The sequence below is a fragment of the Malus sylvestris genome, chromosome 15 (assembly GCF_916048215.2).
Source record: "Malus sylvestris chromosome 15, drMalSylv7.2, whole genome shotgun sequence".
Taxonomy (NCBI): Eukaryota; Viridiplantae; Streptophyta; class Magnoliopsida; order Rosales; family Rosaceae; genus Malus; species Malus sylvestris.
Window position 1 is genome coordinate 5,309,148 of NC_062274.1, and position 25,910 is coordinate 5,335,057.

General features: G+C 37.7%; 4 protein-coding genes across 5 annotated transcripts; 1 reads left to right on the plus strand and 3 right to left on the minus strand.

The window, feature by feature from the left end:
• Positions 1-2,066: 2,066 nt before the first annotated feature.
• LOC126604945 (uncharacterized protein At4g06744-like) lies at positions 2,067-3,805 on the minus strand. The gene has a single exon (XM_050272276.1). The coding sequence runs from the start codon at positions 3,635-3,637 to the stop codon at positions 2,249-2,251; it is 1,389 nt and encodes a 462-aa protein (XP_050128233.1). The 5' UTR covers positions 3,638-3,805; the 3' UTR covers positions 2,067-2,248.
• Positions 3,806-6,189: 2,384 nt separating this feature from the next.
• Positions 6,190-11,238, minus strand: LOC126604946 (probable WRKY transcription factor 7). Of its 2 annotated transcripts, XM_050272278.1 has the most exons (4): positions 11,062-11,238; positions 7,366-8,070; positions 7,122-7,247; positions 6,190-6,755 (listed from the first exon to the last, which is right to left on the minus strand). In XM_050272278.1, the coding sequence occupies exons 1-4, from the start codon at positions 11,088-11,090 to the stop codon at positions 6,593-6,595; spliced, it is 1,023 nt and encodes a 340-aa protein (XP_050128235.1). In that variant the 5' UTR covers positions 11,091-11,238; the 3' UTR covers positions 6,190-6,592. The 2 variants fall into 2 exon arrangements, with proteins under 2 accessions (XP_050128235.1, XP_050128234.1); XM_050272277.1 differs by lacking the exon at positions 11,062-11,238 and having other exon boundaries at positions 7,366-8,337.
• A 3,968-nt stretch (positions 11,239-15,206) lies between these two features.
• Positions 15,207-18,256, minus strand: LOC126603557 (low-temperature-induced cysteine proteinase-like). The gene is made up of 5 exons (XM_050270439.1): positions 17,662-18,256; positions 16,669-16,904; positions 16,427-16,567; positions 15,722-16,174; positions 15,207-15,607 (listed from the first exon to the last, which is right to left on the minus strand). Exons 1-5 carry the CDS (start codon positions 18,140-18,142, stop codon positions 15,515-15,517), a joined length of 1,404 nt encoding a protein of 467 aa, XP_050126396.1. The 5' UTR covers positions 18,143-18,256; the 3' UTR covers positions 15,207-15,514.
• Positions 18,257-23,637: 5,381 nt separating this feature from the next.
• LOC126604977 (SUMO-conjugating enzyme SCE1-like) lies at positions 23,638-25,505 on the plus strand. The gene is made up of 5 exons (XM_050272328.1): positions 23,638-24,032; positions 24,148-24,231; positions 24,762-24,914; positions 24,998-25,111; positions 25,202-25,505. Exons 1-5 carry the CDS (start codon positions 23,964-23,966, stop codon positions 25,262-25,264), a joined length of 483 nt encoding a protein of 160 aa, XP_050128285.1. The 5' UTR covers positions 23,638-23,963; the 3' UTR covers positions 25,265-25,505.
• The last annotated feature ends 405 nt before the right edge of the window (positions 25,506-25,910 follow it).

The window sequence follows — 25,910 nt, forward strand, 5'->3', positions numbered from 1 at the left end:
CTAAAAACTACCAAGCCTACGTGGTGCGCAAGCCGAATAATTAATAAGCTAACTACATCCTTCAGTTATGTACGGGGCATGCCAACTTGATGACCGAGCTTGGCCGGGGAGTAAAATTTATTGATGTTGCGTTGAGCGCACTGCTAACTTCTTGATCTTGCAACTGCGGCTTATGAAGGAACATGTCTCGGCCTTCGGGTTCTAGAGCCTGAAGACAAGGCTGCTAGTCTTGCGAAGTTCACGGATCGTCGGTGTCGGGTTCAATCATGGGGATTATATTCGTAAGAGTATAAGCACGCCGAACTGACACCAAACTATACGGACACAAGTACTCAAAAAAGATGTATGTCTTGATGGTGAATGTGGTTCGGCCATCAGAATGCCGAACTCTAAAACTTACTTGTGAATATCTAATTATAAAACAACCCGGCATTCAATGCGCCAAGCCCAGTAATCTGTAACACCTCACTTCGCTGATAAGGCTAGTGAGATGACCTCTGCCAATAAGGATTTGAAAATCATTCTCGACCGAGACTTGGATAGATAATTAGTCGGCCTCGAAGCAGTGCTGTTTATCCAATCTGAAGGTGCTCCGCGATGGGTTGAGTCTACGACAACAGCGTTGTTTATCCAAATTGAAGATGTGTTGGCGAAAAAGAAAATAAAAATCTCAAGGTTGTTGAGAGGTTTCGTGTAGAGCGATAGTTTGCACATGGCAGTTTATGTGTTGAGTTGGAGGGGCTAGAATTATGCACCCCCTTCTTATTTATAGCAGCCAATCTTATCATGGCCGAACCAAAACTATACTCGGGTTAGGATTCCTTAACCTAATCCAACCAGATCTCGGCCAATCCTGCCTCCATTAGGGCTTTGAACCAACCACTTTATCCGGTCACATTCACTTCTCAAATCTCAGCATCCTCATCCCATTGAGACTTCTTGTTATACTACAATTCGACTTACCCATCAATCCGCCTCATACTACGACTCGGCCGAACTTAACCAAGCGACCCATAATAACTAAAATTCGCGATGATTCTAGAAACATCTTGTCGGGCCGAGAATAACTCCTAGCTCGGCCCACATCAATATTTTGGACCCAAACAAGTTCATAACGTAATCGCACAAAATAACTGGGTAAAGAAAAATAATGAAAATTAATACTTGTATGAATGTTGCAGAACAAGAGAAAAGAAAGAATAATAAACTTTAGAAATCAATCGAAGTTTTAAACTTTCTCAATCCGTAATGATCTCTTTATCTTGATTTCAATCCACCAATGACAAGCATTAAGAAATAAAGAAAAAGGGAGAACGAAAAATGAAGGGAAAGAACAAAGAGAAGGAGAAGAGAGAAAGCTATTGATACTTGATAGAGTGAATAAACAGCACAAGAGAGAAAAACAATTAATATAGGAAGAGATAATGCATATCTGACCTAGGGTTAGGTGCTGATACATTTAAACGATAGAAATTAAAATAAAACAAAAAATAAACAGTTAGAGAAAGTGGCGATTGATAAGGTATTAGGATGAGGGTATTAAATAATTAAATCTTATTGACAATAAGGACGGTTGTTTCCCCTTCTAGTTATTAAAATTAACAGCTGTAAATTGTTCCCATATTAAGGGCTGATTTAAACGCCCCTAATAGAACTAATAGGGGCAAATACTATTTCTGCATCTAATATCTTATTAATAGAGGCGAATTCTTCCATTTGCCCCTAGTTGACGACACCTAATAATCACTTTTCTTGCAGCGACAAAGTGGGTTATATAGAAATGCTCTCTGAAGGACCTCCATCCTTTAACAAATGATTGTTTTGTATCAATAATGTCACACTTGGATATTTTGCTATTGAAATGTTATTATCCACAAATAATTGAGATTACGCCATTTAATAAAGAATGGATATCCTATGCAGATAAGTGTCTTGTCTTGTCCTATCCTTTCATCCAATAAAAATTAAAAAGAAAAGCTACAACAATCGTTGGTTTCTTAATGATACAAACAATATTGAGGAAGGGTGGAATCAAACTGGAATCCTCTAGTGATGACCAACTAAGCTAAAAGCCCGAATCACTGATTTCTTATAATCACAAAATCATCAAGGAAACATCTCAATAATTCTCATATTAAATGTACCATGCATTATGTTACACTGAAATAAGTGAAAAGAATGAATCACCATGTTTACATTGAAATTTTTACACCCACAAGCCTTGGAGAAGATGAACAAATTTACTACGTCACGGTGGAGGAGGCAATGGAGGAAACAAAGAACCAAAACCAGGAGGCTTACATGGAATGTAAGTATAAGTCCACATGAAGGGACAAAACCTTGGGTACGCAAAGAAATCCGCACATTCCTCCACCGGTCTCTGAATCGGAAGATCGGGAACGCAGTTGTTCGTAACATCGAGCACTCCTTTCCCGATCAAGCTTCTACAAATCGGACCAACATTAGTGAAGTAATTATCGGACAGCGAAAAGTTCTCCAAGCTTTGCAGCTCATGACACACCACCTCAGGTACCATGCCATGCAACAAGTTACCCGCAAAATTCAGCTGCTCCACGTTTTCGAGGCACGCCAGTGAAAACGGTAACGGCCCGGTTAACTGGTTGTTTCCGACATCTAAAACTAAGGCCTGTTTTAGCAACCCTATTTCGTAAGGCAAGCATCCTGTGAGCTGGTTGTTCAGTAGCAGAACCTCAGTCAGAGCAGCGAAAGCTTTTGAAATGCCCGATGGAATCGAGCCCGTGAATTTGTTGTTTGCTAAGGTGAGGAGGAGAATATGAGAGCTGCCGAGATTGTCGGGAAGATTCTGCATGAAATTGTTGTTGTTTAGGAATAGGGCGTCAAGTTCTTGAGTGAAAATCTCCGGTGGGACGGCCCCAGTGAAGAAATTGAACCTTATGTCCAAGAAACCTAAGGTGTTCATGCCGAGAACGGCGGAGGGAAACGCCCCGGAGAATTGGTTGTTGCTTATGTCGAGTTCGTAGAGGTAGGGGAGGTTGGCAATGGCGGGGGAGACAGTGCCGGAAAAATTGTTGGAGTTTGCATGGAAGAGGGCAATGTCCGGGAGCTGGTCGAGAAATCCGTCGAGAGAAGGGGCCCCTAGTTGGAATCCGTTGAAGTCGATCGAGGCGAGGGCAATGGCGGAGCTGTTGTTTGGAGGGCTGTCACAGTAGAAGCCTTTGTAACTGCATATGTTGGATCCCACCCACGTTTTTGTGATGTTTAGTGGATCTGAGGTGATGAGGGACTTGAAGTTTTGGATAATTGGGTAGACTATTTTGAGCCTTTGGTCTGCAAATACAAGTTGGTTGTCTGGCAATTTTGTAGGAGGAGGTGCTTGTGGCGGCCGTAGTGGTACTTGTGGTGGTGGTACCGGTGGTGGTGGTGCTGCTGCTGGTGGGGTTTTGTGCTTTTGGTGGCTCCTGTGTCCGCTGCCTCTTCTGCGGTGGCCACCTAAATCGAACTCGAGGGTTTGTCTGTTGGAATAGTTTGTTACGGGAGAAGAATTTTCACGCAACGAGAATGCTACTGCTACACAACTAGGAATACAAAGATAGGATAGAAGAAAAAAGAAGGTTGAGAATGAAACTAGAGCTTTGGTGGAATCAGAGCTTCTCATTCTTTCCACAGAGATAAGAAAAGGCTATGATTTTCTTATGCTAGACCAAATGGAACAAGACACTCGCTGATGGGGTTTTAATGCCAAATTATACACACTTTTTCATAATTCATAATTTTTTTTCTTTTTTTACTAAACCGTAATTACTGATTTTTTTCGTAACTCATAATTTAATTTAAATTGAAAAAAAAAATCCAAAAAAGAAGTGGATGACTCATGATTGGGTGACTCAATGAAGCACTAATTCAACACTTTAGAGACTTTCTTTCCAAGTGTCATACTTTTATATTGAATTAATTTCACACATTTAAAATGAAAAGAGTTGAGAAATCAAAATTTAAGAGTCCCATGGAAATTATTTTAATTAACTCTGCAGAGACTTCATCTTAAAGTTTCGATCAGACCAGTAAACATGGCAAGATCTTCCCGGACCCTCAGTCCACTGCCGTCAAAAAGATACAGAATAATGCCAAAGCAGATGCTTGAGAAGTCAATGTTGCTGGACCTCCACCGTGTTCGTTGTTAAATGTTTAAATCTAAATGTACAGCTGGGTTTTGTTTCTTTCGTTATTTTCTTGTAGATTGTACGTCACTTGACGAGCGAGGCAGGGTGGTGTGAATTCTCAGTTTCAACCGATACTTTTTGTGGATCTTGAGGGGCAGCAGCGGGTTTATAAATCCATTGACCTACCGACATCCATTACCTTTGGTGGGGCCTAATGCTTCATTATGTCAATAATATTGAAACTCTGAATTCTGGATGAAAATGGACACCAATTTGTTTATTTATTCATTGAGTAATCTTAAGGAGACTAATTTTCTATATCAAATTTGTGAATTATGTGATGTGTCAATTGTCATCATGCGTTACTCATCGTGGAGATGAATTCTAGGCCCTTATTCTACACTGTACATTATGGATTCGATTCTTAACGCTAGTGAATCATACGATGGTGGCCAAAGATATGTTGAAATGCCTATGTGAGTCTTCTCAACCCCTAAAAAGTTGGACTACCGTGACGAAACCACCGACTGATCCCATTTTTAAGATGAAAAAGTATGTCTGGGTTTGGACTTGGATCATTAATAACTAAGCCCAATGTTATTTGAAACATGGACCGGTATTTTTCTGGGCTTCTTCCGGGCCGTGCAGCAGAAATTTTGCATGACCAAAAACCCAAAAGAGGGAAATAAAGAGAGGAGAAAATATGCCATGTAACTGATGAAGAGGACTAATAATCTCAGTTTTGGATTTAGTGATGGAATCCAATTCACCATCCAAACAATTAAATGGGATTCAATATGTCTGTTTACCCGGATTGGTTTGAATCTTCAACAACCTAGTTTATGAGAGATTTTTTCATGCATTCATAATACCGTGTGTCATAATAGGTAGATAATTATATTTTTCAGTGTCGTTCCAGTTATATTATATCACGTGGTGCATAACTTTGTGTTTTGAAAACACAAAAAAATATCTCCTAATTTAAAGAGATTTCTCATGCATAATTGAAGATGTCATGCATACCTTTTTTTTTCGAAAGATAAGTATTATTAAACTCGAAGTGCAATGTTTACATCGAAAGCCAGAGTATTGAACAACAACCACTTTGGTTCAAAAGCATCCCATGTATGAACACCACCTATACGAGGCAAACTAAGTCACTAGATGTGCTGCCCTATTACAACTGTGAGGAGCAAAAATAAACTATATTGACATCAATTGCATTTGCACACACTTAATGTCAAAGAGAAGACTTTAAATAACAACGTTTAGTTCTGTTGTTTCATTGATCATATCCACAAGCTCCTTAGAATCCGTTTCCACTTGAATCACATCAAACCCTCTATCGAAGCAAGCAAGCAAGGTTGCTCGTACACCCTCTGCTTCCAACTTGATTCACAAGGAAAATTCCCCATTCCTCCCGCCGCCTTAAAAATCCTTGCAAAGTCCTGTGCCACCCAATCATAGCATGAAACGTATCACTCTTCTCTCCACATTTGGAACTGGAAAGACTTCCAATGCGTGCAAAGTTAACTCTTAATTGAACAATTAGTGTTGGAATTAAGCTTGCTTTGAAATTAAACAACTTATCACTCCTCTAGCCATTAATTCTGCGTCTCGTGAAAAGTTCACCTCCATTTAGGTACTCAATTCCAAGTAAATTAGGAATTCGAATACTGATGTTAAGTGGACTCTACCCATTCCCTTTTTTAATTTCCCAAATATTAGTAAATGCTGGAATACTTTAAAAGATGTACGATTTTATTGCATTTCACTTTTATCCCGTTTGATAAACGCGTCACAATCCAAATTAGTCCTCCATACCATACGAGGCTCAAAGTCCTTTCGCTCCCTAGCTCCCTCACCAGTACTAAATTAGAACTCAAACTTGTCTAAGTCCCACCATCACTCCTCCATATAAACAAATGCAAAACTTATAAAATGCCCATGCATTGGCTGACTCTCAATATCACCAAAAAAAAAAAAAATAAATAAATAAAGATAAAGTTAATGAAAAGATATTAGTGGGAATTGGAACAATTAAAAGTGGCATCCTAATCAAAATCCACCATCATATATTAATTAAATAACACCAATAACAAGTATACAGGAACATAATTAAATAAAAATAAAAACAAACAAAACCCACTAGTTAGCATGATTGACTTAACACCAAATCCATCATCTCTAAACCTAATCCTATTATCTCTTTTCATTTCTATATTAAAATTCTTAACAAGAAAACCCAAAAAATTAATAAAAAATTAAAATACAAAGGAAAAAGACGAATCTAATTTTATATTGGCGTTCCCACTAATCCTCTAGGAGACGGTGCAAAGCATGATCGTTGACTAATTTGCAGCACAAATCATGGTATTCCTTGTTCTTCTTTTAATTCGAATTTTTCTTAATAAAAGAAGAACATCTCGGGCCGTTGGATGAGTTGACTTTCAAGACGATTCGAGGATAAGGGTGGCCGTTGGATCGGTAACGCAGAGGGAGTGATTGTGATCGCCTTCGTAGGTCACGATCAGCATGGTGGGATCGTCTACAGCGCGCTCCACGTGCTTGCGTGCAAGGCAACCTCTCTCGCTGCTACACTTGTAATACCCTCTGCATTCGGACAAAAAAGCGACCAGACATTCAGAAAGCAATGTGGCTACGTTACTGAATTGATTGACTCAGAAGGCATAAAACAATGCTCACGTCCAACATACATTTTTAAGTGTGCTCGGAACAGACGCAACGAAAACTTTCTACGCTACAATGGTATTCCGTATCAGTATGTGTCGTGTTTATAATGGTTTTGGATTTAAAAATAATTTAAAAGTAATTGACCGTTAAATTCAGCAATGTATCTCAATTACGTTAAAGTTTCAGTGTCTCTAATAATAGTTGATTAAAGATGCCTTTATGTACAATCAAACAATCATTCAATAAAAAGAAAATGAAGTAATGAATGAAGGAAAGAAATAATACCTTGGATAAGGGGAACCCTTGATGGGTTTTTGACCGTACTTTCTCCAAGAATAATCATCAGGTGGAATATCAGCCAATTTCATACTAATTGCAGGAACCCTAATAACTCTTTTCACTTTAAGTTTCCTGCTCAATCCAATTAACCAATTCAAGTTATTAAAAATACAAAATTTTGAAGAAGAAAAAACCCGCACCGAACATCTGAACAAAAATTGAAAAATCATGATAATTGATGAACACCAACCTTGTCTTCGAACAGTGGCAACGCCCCGTAGTAGAGCCGCACCGGAGACGAGAAACATTGTCGACGGAGCTGCACTTCCTCTTCAACGACGACGAAGACAGCGGCGGCCTACCGGAAGACGACTGCGACATGTTTGTGAATTGAAACCCAGAAGAGATCGATTGCTCAGCAGCGTCCCCAGCTGTTAAAGAAGAAATGAACGAGTTCGCGGCAGTTTTGGGTGCCGAAGGCGAGAAACTGATGGTAGCAGCAGCGGCAGAATCCATCTTTCTCTCAGCGCACCCAATACCTTTTGTCAGCATAACCGGAGTGGTTTTTGGATGAGGATTTTGCGGCAGCGGCGGAAGGTGAACCACCGGCGTCGGACAGTAAACCTTGAAAGCAGAAGATTGTTCTGTTCTGAAAACAGAAGGTTGCTCTGTTTCTTGATCATGGGGTTCTGAAATTGAAGGTGTCGGAATTTGGGTTACCGGAGCTTTCCGGAACCGGGCGTGGCCGGTTCTTCCTTTGTCCAACAACGAAATGACCTTCCTGAACTTGGTCACTGCCATGTCCGCCACCGCTTTATACTCCGTTGCATCTTCCGTGTTCGACGACAAGGACTGGTGGTGGTGTTGCGAAATCAAGCAGATAAACTTCTCGACGCTCTGGATTCCGGCGGAGGCCGCCTCCTTCACGGCATTCTCCTCCCCCTTCGCTGCAAAACTGTCAATCAATCCCATCATTAGTTCCAGGGCCATTTACAGCCCTCGACACGGCATATGAGTCGGTCGAGAAACCAAAAAACGACGGGCTGTTTGAACTTTTGGGGTTGTTTAAACTTATAGAGATCGTTGCTTGAAGATTAATACAACGGCGGAAGAAAAATGGAAAATAAAAGGCGGAAGAAAACAGAGGAAAAGGGTAAAAGGATGATTCGAGTCAAACACAAGACGCCCTGCCTCATGAGAAAGAAAACAGAGCATTGGCCCTCTCTTTCTCTTGCTCTTTATATTCTGTTTCGTCTGCCGTCAAAGGCAGAGGCCAGTGATGTGTTTCCACGTGGCACAGCTCTGGCAGGGTCACTGAACTGCTGGAAGACCGTGTATAAATGATAAGAGAGAGAGAGAGTGATAACGTCAAAAGGCTAAGAATAGCCGTTGGATTGCTGACTGAAGAGGGAATTAAGGTTAATTGGGAGACAGTGTGGTAGAGTTGACCTTTTACAGCTTTTAATGCAAAAGTCATTGGCGTGAGGTGGTGGGTGGTGGGGGTTGTTTTCGGCAGAAATACCGAAACAAGAAGTTCGGCAGGAAAACCGAAACAAGAAGATAATTGAGAAATGCTATGAGAATTTTTCAAAAGTGACACGTTCGATGAATTATCTATCACCTCAATTTTTTTATATAATATTTGATAAATCAGCACAATAATTAACGTTGCTGTAATGTGTTATATAATTCATAGAAAGTTTCACATTGAAAAACCCTCCTTAGTATTTCTCTTAGAAATTAGCTAAAAGAACATATATATGAATTTTAAAAAGGATTCTTCGATTGAGCCCTAGGATATGACACTACACACTATCACATACCGGCTTGTGTTAATAATATAATATTATATGAGAAAAAAAACTTATATATTACTGTATAACAAGCATAAAGTATCACAGTAAAAATGTATCATACTCAAAAGTTACTCGATTTTAAATTTTTTTTGGTAAAAAGAAAAGATGGTGAGGTTGTGGGAGGGTTCGACTTAACCAGACCCTGTAAGCTACGTCAAAGGCTCAACTCTCTTTGTACCCAAAACAAAAAAAAAGGCTCAACTCTCAAGTCACATCGGATTCTCCTTTGTCACCAATGACCATATACCAAATATCCGTTGGATTAATATGAACCTACTCGGAGCCGTTGATGCCACTGTTCATCCGGGTACGCTATTGCGTAGTTGGAGTTTAGGTTGAGAAGGTTATGAACAATTTTATGAACTTTGTTATCCTATCCTCACTATGAATCTCAACCATTCGTGTCTAACTTAACAACTCTTAATTGTGCACATGTCAAACCATTTGTTACTAGAAACATGTTAGTTTTAGTCATTTGCCTGCGTTTCACAGACTCGTGTATAATGTAAATTCTCATTAATTTGTATGAACACTGTAAACTACCAATCCATTCTTGTGGCGCAATAAATCTAAGACTAACAGTCATTGGCTAATTAAGTTTTGTCAACTTTTATGTTGGTTATCCTTAGATGTTTTAGTGACGCTACTTAAACACAACAACAAACTAATGTTACTAAACAAGATACTGATCGATCATCCATCACTATTAGGATGTGTAACTTAGTATCGAACGACATGAATAGTTTTGTGCGCTTAAATAATTTTAAATGTTTTTACCCGTAAATAACAAATGGGGAAGTTGTCAGACCATAACAATATTACTTTTGATGTTGCTAAGATTGGTCATAGATCCTCAAATTCTCATGTACTTGGATGTTCTCTCTGTCTTTTGATACTCAGTCCTCTTTGTAATTTTCTTTTATAAAGAAAATGGAACTCTTTAACTTTCTTTCGAATGTGGCAAACTGGCAATGTCCATTAGTTTGGTCAACATTCTCTTTGTTAGATGGAATTCGAACTGTGTAGCATTACGATTTCAAAAATCAACACCTACAGTTACGGCAATATTTAGTCATAATTGCTATGACGTTGATAATCCTTTTTCTTTTTTTTGAGAAATGCAAGGGAGACTCTTTGTAAGTATAACTGTTCATGGGATCTCAGTCACCTTACAATTTAACGTCAATTTTCGTGCCAAAAACATAAGGTGACAGAAAGTTCGTAAAGAGTCTTACTTTTGAGAGTCACTTTAGCATTTATGACTTTCCAATTTCTCATCTCTGCTTTCCATTCACATCTTTTGTTTGTGTGCGGTTCTCTATAATTTCGTGTTCTTGAAAATTGCTCTTTATTTGACATTCTATCTTTAGTACATTCCGCAAGCATAATAATATACTTGTTTCATATAAGTTGTTCTTCTTTCTAAAATTAATATACGCAAAGTTGATCAACATAAAAATGATGTGACCTAATTCAGACTAACTAGAAAGGAGAACTCTAGTCTATAACGTTGTGTCGTTGTGAACACAGAGGATGAACCTTAACCTTTTGTTTCTTTTATAACTATTATATATTTTCTGGGAGCATCTAGCTTGTAGAATTTTTCAGTTTCTTAATTAATCAAGCATAAAAATATTCATAACCCTTTAATTATGCGTATTCGTAATTTTTTTTTATAGACAGCTAGTTGTTATTGCCATAATTAAAATAATCCATAAAAATTTAAAATTAATCCAATGTCTAACTTTAGTTCTTTTATGATGCTTTAATTACTATTTTTAAAAGCATATATTACTACTCCAAAATCAATGTCTTGAATATGATTCCACGTACCCAAAGTTTCTTCCTAATTACAGGATGAGGATTATTATTCACTCTCTCAAAAGTAATTTATATGGACTGTTTGATGTAAAATCCTAGCAGAGCAGTAATATAAGTTCTAAAATAGTGTAACCATTCATTTAAAGAATCCAAAATAATGTAAAGCAATGAATGATAATAATTAACAAAATACCTAGTTAATTAATTTGAACACAAAAAATGTTAATTACTATTTCACAAAAAAAGAAAAAAAAGAAATATGAAGTTACCTGTTTGGATGAAGAACTAAAGAATGCATCGAGAAGGTTTCTGGGTTTGCCCTTGAATGAATCTTCAATTGTGAAGGCCACTGAAAAAAAAAAAACCGCTATCGTTTCACCTCAAATTAAAATCTAAACGTTCTGAAATTTTTTGAAGTGCAAGGAGTTTTGTTCTTCCGATTGTTACATGAAGAACAAGAACAATGATGAAGTGAGACAAAATTAATGGAAGAATACAAAGAGTAGAAGATATATAGAGCAGAATTTTTAGAATAGACGCGTGGCATTGAAAGGTGGTCAATGGGTGGTCAAATGTAATATAAAGTTTTGTTTTAATGGTATGATTTATTTATTTTTGAGAAATTTCGAGGAAATATGCAATGTTTGCGGGTAATTCTGGAGCCCCCAATTTTTGACTTGCAAAGTTTTCCTATTTGGAATTTTGGAGACGTTATTTGGTGAAGAGAAGACTTCCCGATTTGGGATCCTTGTAATTGGCTTAAACGTCGCGTCCCACCCAATTACGAAAACACTGCCATTTACAGCAGATTTTGGTTGGACGTCAAACTCATCATATTTCTACGTAATTACTGCATGCGTGCGAAGGGCCCTACGGGTAATTAATGATATTATTTAGCGTGTTCAATTAGATATTTGACGCTAACCACCACAGTATGTCTTGGGTTAGAAACCATTACGAATTTCAGGTCTGTATTCTATTCGGTACGTTCTGGATTCGATTCATAGCGCTAGTGAATCACAAGATGGTGACCATAAGAGGCTAAAAGGTCTATGTGAGTCTTCTTAGCCTTCGAAATGATGAATTGCTGCAGCAAAGCCACCAACTGGTCCTATTTTTAAAAATAAAAATTAGATATTTTACATTTAATTTGTCTTAACTATAGTCTATAAAGGGAAATAATTTCGAATTTAAGTGCAAAGAGGGAAGTAAGTGGTTCTCACCAACTTGGCTAACCCTAGGTTTGCCCATTTGGTGATTTGTTTGTATGGACGAATTGGTGTGTCGATGAAAGAGCCGCTTGAGCATGTGGTCCAATATCCTAGTGGATAAGGTGTTGAGTTTCTGCCCCCATGCATCCAGGTTCAAAACTCTCATCCCCTAAATTATTGTAATGGTTTCGAACCGTCCCCTCTCTTGAGAATTTAAAAAAAAAGAAAAAAAAAAGAAAGAGCCGCTTGAATTTCCTATTCTTTCGATTATGTTTCGTCTATACTTGTTTCATATCCAGCATGTTTTAACTAAAGTGATGTTTTTGTTTTGCTACCTTATATTACGATCTAGTGATATTCTTCTTCAATTGCAAGTAAGAAGTTTTGGATTTAATTCTAATGCATGTATATATGATTACAAAAAGTTGAGCACCAATGAAAATACAGAAATTCAAATAGCATGTAGAGAAGCTCGAATCTTCCTTCCTTTACTATGTAGTGGGCTAAAAAGCCTATAACCAATCCAACGTGTTTGCTGCATATTGCATGCATGTATTTCTGGCGAAATTTTTGCACGTAAACGTCAGTCACGTTCTCTGCATTTTCCATAATTTTTATTTTATTTTTTTAACAAATTGACTGAATTGTTCTGCTTGCGACTTGTTACTTTGAAATATGCAAGATTTTCAGCATCTCAAATGTAAAACCATAGAGTAGAGAGATTCTTATAGTGGAAGCAACACTGGATGCTGAGAAGACTTGACTACGTACTCCTCCTATAGTTTGAAATTAAGAAACAAATAACTTTTGTGGTGCAAATATTTGACTTGACTCGTCGATACAAGTTTCTAGCTATGTAGTTGTCAAACTGACTGTGGCACACCTGCCTCTACTAGAAGGCTCAACTTTGAAACTGGATTGGTTAGGATTTTTTTCTTCGACCTACTATGTTTTGACTTCAAAATACCGTTTTGTAATGAAAAAAATAAATGAAAGTTCAATTGAGATTTCAAGATATTTTTCAAACAGTGATATGTATCGTTATTTGGAACTTAGAATCTGTTTGGTATTTGATTGAATTGAAAATTTATTCATCTCTAATTACTGATTACTCTCTCTTGCTCTTCCAAGATCTCTAATTTCTTTCAATTATTCTTCCGATTTGGGTGTATAAGAATGTTGGAATATGATTACGATTATTTCCATGAACGTTATATTCATATGGAAGAAGTTGTACACTCGTACCAAAGAGTTGTGATGAGTTTATATATGACTCAACCTTTGTCAAATGATACATTTTGTTCAACGTTTCTCTAACATACTTCCTATGAAACACCGCATTGTGATTGACAGTCTATCAAAAGAGAACAAATGGCCCAAATCCCAAAAAAAAAAAAAAAAAAAAAAGCCTAAACCCTCCTATGCAAGAAGCCAAGGCTAAACATATTGAGGCCTGTATATGTATTGGCCGGGGCCTATGTCTTGCAGAGGGAGAAAAAGTACAAAGTTATTCCACAACCAGCTGCTGGTGAATTGTCATGCTCATGCCCACGCATGAACGTGACATTCAGCGTTGCTTCCATTTATGACTTTGTATGTTTCTGCGTTGTAATTTGTCGTGGAGGAGACAAGTCACATTCGGCAAACGGCGCTCACCTCTCACTTCCCCCTTTATTCGATCCATGATTAATTTACACTATGGGCTTCCGGGCCCACTACCAATTCCCTTCGGAAAGAGAAACGAAAAGCTCACCAGCTATTATGAATACCTTTTTTTTTTCTTTTTTTTTTTAACATAACATAACATTATTAAATTAAAAGAAAACTAATGAAAATAGTTTGAAAATTTTGAGTTTTAACGATAAGAACAAAATAAAAGATAAAGTGAATAATACAATGATTGACTTTTTAATGTAAAAATATGATTTTTTGTTAAAATAAATAGTACTGAAAATTTTTCGTTAAAATTATCTAAATTAAATTGTGAGTGACAGTGGACATATTCCATGCTATTATTGATCTGCATGACAGCTTCGAAGGTTTGGTACTCTACATTTCCACATGGGGTATGTTGGTGACTCAAAGCCAAGATTTCTTTTTTTCATTTTTTTTTACTAGTGTCAAATTGTATTTGGGATCTGCTATCCACACAACCCTTGTTAATTTCTATCCGTTGATCTTCTTTAATTTATCCGATCCGACGGTCAAAAATTAAAAGGATGTCTGAGAAGTAAAATGAGATGTGTGAATATTACATCCCTTGTTTTTTCTTTCTTTCTGAATTTGAAGTAGAGACAGAGAGTATCGTGGGGTTTGTTTTGTTAGGCTGACAGCTTTTAAAATAAGGAATCAATTTGCATCTTTCGGACCCCTCTAGCCTCCACATAGATATATAAACGGATCGGGTTTATTGGGTTTGGATCAGGTTCAATCTGATCCGTTAACAATTATTATTATTATTTTGTTTGCATAGATTTTATTTTTTGTTGTTAAAACTTACTGAAATTACTAAAACATCCTCAACTAACGAGTGCTAACGGGTTAATCCAAAGTGACATGTTAGCGATCCGACCTGTTAAGCATCCATTCAAATACTAATATTAAAGGGACGAGTCAACGGGTCGGGTCCAAAATGCCAGGTCTACCTCCACGTCTGTCGTAGAAACTTTTACCGGAATTGGATCCTCTCCTGAGCAAATGGTGGGGACTCTCATGACCACACAACACGGATCGTTGGATTTTAATCCAACAGCTACAATTATTATAACTTTTAGAGGGATCTCCTGTTTGTAGCCGTTGGATCAAAATCCAATGGCCCATATTTTGTGGTCATGAGGATCTCCACCATTTGCGGATCCTCTTTTACCTATTGATACGTAATTTTCACTTCTCTCATTATTATTATTATTATTATTTATAAAGTTTTTATTTTATTTTATTTTATAATTTACCTACATTTTTATCAAACATTGGTTTAATAACTATGTTTACCAACTACATTTTTATTAAAGATTGGTTTAATAACTATGTTTACCAACAACACTTTCAGTCATTTTAGAAACACTTCAAGTTACAAACGAACTCTTAATGATTGGATTGAGAAGCACATTAATTCGTCTCAACCATTTACACTTGAAAAGTAATAGCACATTCTGGCGAAATGAAATATCAGGTTGCATTTATTAAGCAAATTACAACGAGGATTGGGAATGAAGCACTTTTGATAAAAGACAATGCCAAAGTCATGACAGAACGTACAGAGCATATTTGCTAAATTCACAACAATCCGTAAATCTTTCAACTGATCAAATGCAACACATTATAGATAGAGCCCTATATACAAATCAGCATCTGAAGTAATCCATCACAAACCATCGTTTTCTTGGAATCTAAATTATGATTAAGACCGTAATCGCGGGTATGATTAACGAACAAGGAGAATATCAAGCATGCTTTGATGTTCTTCTTCTTAAATTTTGTTAAACCACTGCATCAAGGTTTACGTGTTTGTTTAAGCACTGCTGCTCTTTCCACCACCAATGGCCCAGTGAGGTTTTGCGGGGGTGCGCTTCAATGCCTTCACCCCCAACGGATTGCCCTTGCTCTGTTTCAACACGAAAGCAAAACAACGTAAGAAAACAATTTAACGGGCGACGAACGAAATACAATTAAAATAAAAAATGAAATGGTTATCATATGAGGCTTTAGGTGTTCTTACCATCAGACAAGCTCCGGCATTGACATCGCACACGGGATAGTCACTTGGGCAGCAACTGTAATGGTCGTCACAGCAGGTGGCTCCTTCGAGTGGACAACATCCCCAAGCAAAGCAATAGTTTGCATACTCATAGATACAGCAGCAGGTGTTGCTCTCAGGGCAGGAGTAGTGGTTGTCACAAACTGACGGGGGCTTTACCGGAGACGGAGGAGAAGGGCCAGGGTTAGGGGGATTCTGGCCTTTCTTGATGGGGTAAGAAGGCTCCATGGCAATTCCACATATCCCATTGGCGGTGTTGCCCAGATTACGCTGCATCCTGATGTATCCCTCCTCTCCCCAGCTTCCACCCCATGAGTTTCTCACTATCCAGTAATCAAGTCCGTCGTCCGTGCCATATCCCACAACTGTAACACCATGGTCTAGTGCTGTCCCACAACGTCCCGTAAACACACCCTGAAATAATATTTAAAGCAACGCAAATTAGTTAGTTCATGTTCTTCAGAAGCCATCAACACAAAAATATCAAACTTCATATGAAAAATTGAGGTGTTCTTGGTTCATATGCTATAATGGACAATGAAATATTCTTCAAGGAGTAATGTTCTCTAGTCAAATTGTTAGCAACATAAGTAATTGTTGTACTGACAAGAGAGCATTTCTCATTGCTTTTCCCAAAGATTGTGACACAAAGCGAAGAAAACTTACGGAGTTATACAACTGGAAGTCTCTGCCACCCCCTTCAATGGCAACGGCAATTGGCTGATTGGCAACAGCCTTCTGCAGTGCTTTCTCATTGTATGTAGGAACATCTTCGTAATCGTCAATCGAAACAACCTTGGCATTTTTCTGCATAGAAGATAATAAAGACCAAAAGGGTGAGACGAAACTGCTTTTCAAATTATGTTCAGCTTAAGCTAAGCAAGTTACAAAGTATACTGATCACTGACCCTGTAGGTGTCACATGTGGCATCATATCCTTTGTAAGGATAGTCCTCTTCGCTATCAATGCCGCCATTGTTGATGATGAACTCGAAACCATAGTCCATAAGACCTCCATTGCAGCCTTCATTGTACGTTCTATCGCAGTCTACCAGCTCCTGCTCAGATAGGGAGATGAGATCTCCGGTGACTAGCTTATTGATACCTTCCACGGCGGAGATAGTTGAGAATGCCCAGCAACTCCCTGCATTATATAATCAGAGATTCAACTGGTTACCACTCAAAATTATTCCAAGAGTAAATTAACATGATTTCATATGCAAATATTTGGCCATGGCAGTATCTGAACCTACATATCACTTGCCAGGGACTCATGGTAAGGTTAGAGCAAATGCATCAACTAATTATTTCTCCGATAATTATGATACGCTAGTCCAATTGAGTACTAGTTGAATCCAAAACTATCTACTTTTTCGGAGAATTTATATCACAAAGCCAACGAATTACAAAGAGAGCCTGATAAGAGGACCCTTTTACTTCAATGGAGCTGAGATTCTTGTGTCAGATATTTTTACCTGTTCTTTTTCCTACCACAAAAGTAGGGAGATATTTTTATCCATTTTTCATTTTTACAACACAAAAAATTGGAATTATGTTCACATATGTGGTCTCAAAATACATGGTAACTCCTGGAAACATGGAAACTGCAAAATCTATGTCTGATTACGAAATTATCAGCGACCATCAGCTGTTAAGTCAACAATCGAAGGTTGATTTAGGTTAAACACTTTTGATTAAGCAACAAACAATCAGATAGGAAAGTCAACGACTCCCTAATCACACCTTTGCTCTATCATCAAGCAAACCCAAAAGTCTAAACGGATTATGAACACGCAACAAGATAAACATCAATGATTAATCATTAACAAACAAATAAATCCAGAATTATTTTCGTATTAACAAAAAAAATAATTAAGTAAATAGGATTAGAAAAAACTTACCGCAGCTGCCTTGGTCTTTGACTGGACTCACCGCGCCCTCCTTCCTCCAATCAACGGAGTCGGGCAACGAATCGCCGACACGTGGCGCGTACCGGTCGCTCTTGGTGTTCCTGTTGGACACCGGCTTCATCTGCGCGCGAGTCTTGGCGCCGAGGTAAGTGTTCCGGTACTCCTCGTTCGACAGATCGGCGAACCTGTTCAGACCGAGCTTGTAGCTGAGGTTCTTGGAGTTTTGTTCGTCGATGTACCTAAGGTTGTCCTTGAAGATCTGGAACCTTCTCTCCTTCTCTCCCAAAGCGTTGTATGCCTTTCCGTGCTCCACCAGCCACCCCTCGTATATCGACATCACCTCATCGTCTGTCCTCCAGCTGCCCGACGACTTGCTGTCGTAGGAGATGATCGACATGTCGAGGGCCGATGAGACGGTGAAGATCGTGAGGAGGAGGATCGCCACGACCGGCGATGATCGGTACGGCCGCATGTTTTTTTGGTGTGTTTGGTTACTGAGAAAATAGAGGGGGGGGGGGGGGGTGGGGTGTGGAGGATGGGAATGGCAAGAAGTAGGAAACGAAGGTGTGAGAAAAGTGTGAGGTGGTGAGGTGCTTATAGAGGGGGAAGGATGACGGGGTCGCTCAATATATTTATTAAAATTAAATTAACTTTTAGAATAATTGGATCTGATTTTTTTTTTTTTAATGGATTACAATATATAAAACGTTGTAATCTTATTTGGGTACAAAATGTGTTCTCTCTCTGTTACCATTTAAATTAAAATCTCGATTTCTGTTAAAATATTTTATAATACATGATTTTCACATGGAAAAATAAAATTTAAATGACTAAATTAGGTTTTGAAAGATCATTTTGATGAGGAATGTGAGGTGGCAAAACTCAATTCGGACTTAAACTCTTCACTGATTTCATCGCATAAGTTTGAATTACATTTGTAACCTTATCGATGACTAATATTATTACACATAAAGAATATTGACCAAAAAAAAGAATTACACATAAAGAATGTAAGAAATGTTAAATATTCTTTCAAAAATAAGATTTTTTATGAATTATTTGTCATTTTATAATTTAATGTTAATTTATATATACAAAAAAAATGACAAAAATACATGAAAAGTCTTAATTTTAAAAGAGTTTCTTTAGCATTTCTTAAATAACATACAAGAAGTTTTGTTTAAAAAAAAACAAAAACCACACTTTTGCTTTTTCTTTTTATTGAGAAATTAAAAAAATTGAACAAACGATATTATTCACTAAAAAAATACGTTAAATTTAATAATAAAATTTAAAATTACCTTTAACGAGAATCAAATATAAATTTATTAATAATGAATAATATTATTATACTCTAGTACTAAATGGTAATATTAAAAAAAAATTAGTAATTAGAAAATGGATCAAAATTGTCTGCCCTTGGAGTTTTCATCCCTTCCACTTTATCAATCATTTATTCCATAACAAATTAATTTTAAGGCTCCAGATTTCGCCACGTCAGCAACAACACTCAAGCTTCTTTAATGCCCAATTTTTCTGTTTTTCCCGCTGCCTTTCCCTCCCACTCCACTTTTCCTGCCGTAAAATGAACCAAGATTGTGAAGATGTTGGTGATGATGAAGATGTTGTGTGCACAGTTTTGCACCTTATGGTGCTTTTATGGAACCACATGTGAGGAGGAGAGAGAGAGAGAGCATTGAATTTTGGCAAGAGCAGCGAAGACTTTCCAATTGCTGTGTTGTGTTCTGAAAGAAAGAGAAAGCAGAGAGGAGAACGCAGAGCAATTGATGCAATAAGAAAAGCAGAAGCAGAAGTACTTCTTACTCGGAGGCCGCAGAGAAATAAGGGAAATGGAAACATGCGAAAGACCAAGGTGACAAGCCCATCTGCTTCTTCCTAAATCCCACTCTTTTGCAGCACCAAAATCTGCAGATTCAAAATTTTACAAAAATATTTACGGCAGGAAAATTGAGTGGGAAGGAAAGGCAGCGGGAAAGGCAGCGGGAAAGGCAGAAAATTGGGCATTAAAGAAACTTGAGTATTGTTGGTGACGTGGCGAAATCTGGAGCTTAAATTAACTTGGTATAGAATGAAAGGTGGATAGGGGTGGAAACTGGGGCAGACAATTTGGTCCTTAAAAAATAAAGAAAGTGGATGAGACGAGTACAACAAGGAGTGTGGGACCATCAGAGTTTAGTTGGCTGCGTAGCGTTGTATTTTTGTATGAGTTGGCTCAGTTGGAGAGCGTCGGAAAGGACCTTTCGTGTTGGCTTGTGCCCATTGTTTTCTTACCTTTCACTATCGGCCCACATTGTGTCACCTCAATTGTAATTTTTTATTTTCCAAATCAACTATGATTTTTCAGGACTCAAATATTCAACAAGTTATGGAGACTAATAAATTTCTTTGCTGTTTTTTTTTTTTAATAACCGTTAGGGACGTTTAATTGATTGGATTCGGATTGGATTTTCGTTTCGTTTAACACCAATTTTAGCTTAAAAATTGTTACTCTTATCATTTATTTTTATTTATTTTTAATTGAGATAGAATTCACATATGTTTGTAGGTTTTATTCTATTAGGAACAGAGTACAAATAAATGGTAAGCGTATTATTACTCTTTCAACTTAGATCAAATATGTTCGACAAAAAAAAAAACTTAGATCAAATATGGTTAACAGCTGGATAAGTTAATACATTTTCTTTACAAGGATATTTTACACTCTTTAAAATGAAGGGCCAAAGTAGAAGCAAGTCAACCTAATTCATTCTCTATAATTAGCCAAGCCAATCCTATGTATTAAACATGTCATATATATTGTGAAGGTTTATAGCTTCAATGATTAAGAATAGTTGTATCTATAAAACTTATATGAAACAATTAACCGATACATGGTTTCCGTATCCAATAATCCAATAGTTTATTTTTCACATGATATTACATTTTGTGAATTTTCTCTAGCGGACATTTAAATTGTAATCTGAACAAGAACCGTTAGATCCCATTAGGCTAAAAAATCTAAGTTTTGTTCAAATTTGTAACTTAAATGTTAAATTTTGAGATGCACTAGAGAAAGCCTCTTACATTTTGACTAAAACGTCACAACAACGGTGAACATGTTCCTTTTAATTTGTTGGTCTGCACTTAAAGTCATGAGTTCGACTTCTCCCTCATCGGATTTTGCTTGTATTAAAAGAAAAACTCTTTAATATGTTAATTTCCAGAATGAAAATATTTTCTTATACAAATAATTCTAATTTATAAGATTACGTGTTTGGAATATTTATATTATATGTCACACATGTGAACGGGCAATATTTTTCAGTTGTGATATTCATATTTTATACGTAAAAATGAATTTGCCCCTCTTCAGCCTCTTAATTACGGTCAAACATCCTCCTTCACAAAAATTAATAATTGTCATTATATTGGGCCCAACAATATTAATTGAGAAAATACAAAAGGTTAATGGCTGCTTCCGTGGGCCATGAAGTACCGTTTGAACGAAGTAGATATTTTTTTTGCAAATGGTCCCAATCCAATCAAAAAGACCCACACGCGACATCAAGGTACCGTTTGGTACGTGGGACGAGACGGAACGAAATTGGACGAGACGTTCAGTCCCACATTTGGTTCGTCTAAAACAGGTGGAACGCGCTGTTCCACGGGACGAATTTTTGATGAATTTTCGTTCCGCCTCACCCCCTGGAACGACTCTTTCCACATCCGTATAACACAAAATTATAACATCTCCGTCTCCTTCTTCTTCCTCCTTGTTTCCATCCGAGGGCATCTTTGCTCCATGTCCATCCTGTCCCGTCTGCATACCAAACGATACCTAAGGGTCAGGTCCGTACTACCCATCCTCGCTTGGGAGAGTTGATATCATTAGAGCAAATCCACCCTTAAAAAATGGGTAGGCATTCGGTCCATTTAATTCACTCAATGAACAGTAATATACCTTATAAATAGTAAATTGGCCAAATACTTATCCACCCCTACAAAATGCCTTGGCACCCAGCTCATTTAAAATATTATTAATTTTTTATAAATTTTAAATTTTAAATTTAGTTTTAATTTCAGATATAATTTTTAATCAATCTTGTCCCGCCACATGTCATTATCCAAAAGTACTATTATCTGAAAATATTGAAATGTGGTGTAATATGAAAGATGATGGTTGGTATTTATAGGAAAAATAATAATAATTTTAAATTTTTTGCTGTATTTTTAACAATTTTTATTAAGTAAATTAATCTCATCTAGCCGTTGGGTTCGAATTTCAAATTTTTTTTACCGTTGGAAATCCAACAACCCATAACGAGCCACGTGGCCATTCACGGATCCAAATTGGTGTGCTGAAATGACGAGCCCCACACCAGTTTTTTGTCCAGAATGCACATGTTTTCCACACGCCTGATGTAAAAAAATATGAGTGCATTGTGACGTCATGTTGGCGTCAACATGACGTCACATAGGCCAATTGATTGCTCAACACATTTTGGGTTGGCCTATGGCCTTGCTTGGGCTGAAGGCCAACCTATTAGGTTGGGGTGGAGTGTTTTGGGGGAGTGCCGGTCTATTTTTCACACTTTGAGCCGGCCTAGCCCTTTGCTTTTTGTTTGTTTTAATTTTTTGTTTCTCTCTCTTATTATAATGCCAAACTATTGTCTTCATATTCTACAAAATAATAACCATTAAATTTGATGCAAAATTAAAAATAAAATTTATTCTTAGGGTCGAAAAGTAAAAACGAGCATGCCATTAGTTTTTTTTTTTTTTTTAAAACAAAAAAATCTGAACAGTTGATCTAGAAATCAAAAGGTCCATATTCAACTACTATTTAATGGGCTGCAATGCTGGTCCCACCGCCTAAAATCTTGTCGGTAACGCCCCCCCCCCCCCCACTCGTACTTGTTATGCACCCGCCTAATGCAAAATTCCCCCCAAGAGGTGCTCGGATGTTGGACTTGTGTCTGAGCTCTCCCATGGCCTCTCCTCAGTCCAATTGTCCGAATGGGCAAGCGCCACTTTAATGGCTGGTTTACGAAACTAGAATAAAAACAAGAGGAATTGAATTGAGGTGGAATCAAAATCGGATTCATGTTGAAGCTGTTTACTTAAATATTATGGAATTTGAATAAAAATAGCACTAAATTTATATAAGTTGTTTACTACTTCACCTGAATCGGAATGAAAATCAGTGTGATTACTATAATTCCCTTCTTCAAAAAAAATTAAATTTGTATACAAATTTATTAGAAAATCTCTGCAAATCTCATCCTTCCATGCTTCGGTGCTTCCCTTGGAAGTATAAGTGGTCTTCACGAGAGCCACAATTCTCAATTCTTCCTTGAGGAGACCCGTGGTTTCAATAATGCCCTTATTCAAACCCAGTTGAATAGTATACTCCTATCTCCTTGCAATTTTTCATATCTTTTATCCATGTCCTCACCTTAATCTTCCCCACTCACCCTACCCATAGCCACCACCTCTTCTCCCTGCATAGTGTTTCATAATTTTTTTGGATTTTTGAGTGGTTACTTCCCCACATCTGTGGGTTTCGGTTTGGTTTGAATTGTTTATTTTTAGGATTTGGGTGGTTGATTTTTGAATCCGGTTTCGGGATACGTGGATGGGGTTCTTGAGCTGGTGGGTTGGGTAGTAAAGGTCACACCAGGAGTTGGAACTGGAAGGTGAGGTGTGCCGCATGAAGCAGAGTGCGCATGGAGCGGTGGGGAGCGGTGAGTTGAGTGGTAGACTTGAAATTATAAAAATAATAAGAGGGCATAATAGGCAAGAAAAATGCATTCCCATTACCTCAATCTCCCGGAACTCAAATACCACATCCATATAGGGATTTCAATTTCTCCAATTTGGGGAGTTGGATTCCCTCTTTCGTGTGAGCCCCACCACGCTTTTGATTCCTCCAAAATTAGTAAACGGTTCAATACTCTGTAATCGAAATTTAACTCCTTGTTTTGATTCTAATTACTAGCACGTAAACACGCTATAAGAGGGGATTGGATTGCAAATAGGATCTGTCCACAGGACAAAAGAGCACGGTGGAAGTGCTCTAAAGATGGACTCTCTTGTTGAGTACGGGCCTAGTGCTTTTGCCGCAGCATAGGAAGTTTCAAGATAATCTACTCAAATCTATATTTTGGCGATTTCTGATATCACTGACAAACAACATAGCCTCCGTCGAATCTCGTACTACAGAAGTACGAAGTACATAGATTCAATCCTGTTTCAAGAAATATCAGAAACTCACAAAGAGAGAGAGAGTGAGAATGTCCGGAGGAATCGCGCGCGGTCGTCTCGCGGAGGAGCGAAAAGCGTGGCGGAAGAACCACCCCCATGTCCGTATCCACCGTCGTCCTTCTCTTCTCTCCAGATTATTTGCAATTCAATTTTCATTCGCCCATTATTGCATCGCCTGAAGTTGTCGTTTTTGTGGTTGATTAATTAAATTAGGGTTTTGTGGCGAAGCCGGAGACCGCTTCGGACGGCTCCGTCAATTTGATGGTGTGGCTGTGCATCATCCCCGGCAAACCCTCTGTAAGTCCTTTTCTTTCTTTTTCTGGTCAGAATTTTGCAGGGCATGCAATTGAAGATAGTAAGTTTCGGTTGTTGGGATTTTAATTTGGAATTTGACTTGCGTGATCAGTTAGCCCCTCAATCGGGGCATCAAGGTTTTAGATTTTATGGGGTTTTTTTTATAATGTTATTGTATTTTGTTCTAATTATGTTTCACTGTATAAATTTCTATAGAGAATTGGATGAGGGTTTTTCCAGAAGTTGTTTGCTGGACTGCTTTTTCATACTGTTGTTTAGTTTGTCTATATATATATGTATGTATGTATGTATGAAATCTATTATATTGAAGATAAAGTTCACATTTTTTTAGCTTCATAATGCCGATATATATTGGGAATGCTGATTTTTATGATGGACTGATAGTGGTTGCTTGGTAGCTAGCATAACATCCTTACAAGAAATTTTCGCAATATATTTTTTTTCTTCTGTTTTTTATTTCTTCTATTTTTTTTCTTCTATTTTTTTGGGTATTGATCTTGCTGGTATTGCAGACTGATTGGGAAGGTGGCTACTTTCCACTTACACTTAACTTCAGTGAGGATTACCCCAGCAAGCCCCCGAAATGCAAGTTCCCGCAGGGCTTTTTCCACCCCAATGTGTATCCTTCTGGAACTGTTTGTCTTTCAATTCTCAACGAGGACAAAGTAAGCAATCTCTACTGCTCTAGCTTGTATATGGAGATTGTGTTCATTGATGAAGTCATCCTAACGTGAATTTCTTTTTTCAGGGTTGGAGGCCGGCCATCACAGTGAAGCAAATCCTCGTAGGCATTCAGGATTTGCTAGGCCAGCCTAATCCTGCTGATCCGGCACAAGCCGAAGGTTATCAACTCTTTATCCAGGTCTGTCTTGATCTTTAGGTGTCTCTCAATCACTTCTGTGACTGCTTAAGAAATATGAACTGTGTTGACGATTTCTATCCTGCCGTGCAGGAACCAGCTGAGTACAAGCGAAGAGTGCGACAGCAGGCAAAGCAATACCCACCTGTTCTATAATGTATTGTGCTTTTACTAGATATGACTACAAACTCATTGATTTGGTCAAGGTGGTCATGCTTAAGGCTCTCTGCAAGACGTGATCAACCTTATAAGTATGTTCTCGTTTGAATTGCAAATATGATTTGGTTTTTTTTTTAATGTTTTATAGTCTTTGCTGTTCTGTCAGCGGACATGCTGCTGTGTAAATATTCTCTGTGTTATTGGAAGCTCTGACGCACTTCAAATTAAGACTTCAAAACTCTAGTCTTTTTTTTTTTTCTTCCCTTTTCTCTCCGATGTAGCCATGGCATGTGTTATAGTTTGTTGGAGTTCGCAATCAGAGTTGCGAAATATATAAGTGATTTTTGCAATTCCCTTTTGTCTAATTCTGGACGACTATTGATTCTGATGTTAGGAGAGTAAATAAACAAAACGAGAAATAAGAAATAAGAACAAGATGAAGAGCGCAAGGAGTGTGAAAATCACTACCAGTGTTACAATCAGAGAAGGCGACTAAGGGAAGGGATGGAATTTGGACCCTTCATCTCCACTCCCTTCTGGAGAAATTTAATGGGGCCTGTATTGAGAATTTGGGGGTTAGGGATTGACTTTTGTTTCATGGAATTCATGTCTTTTGTTTCTTTACCCACTTAGGTTGTTATCA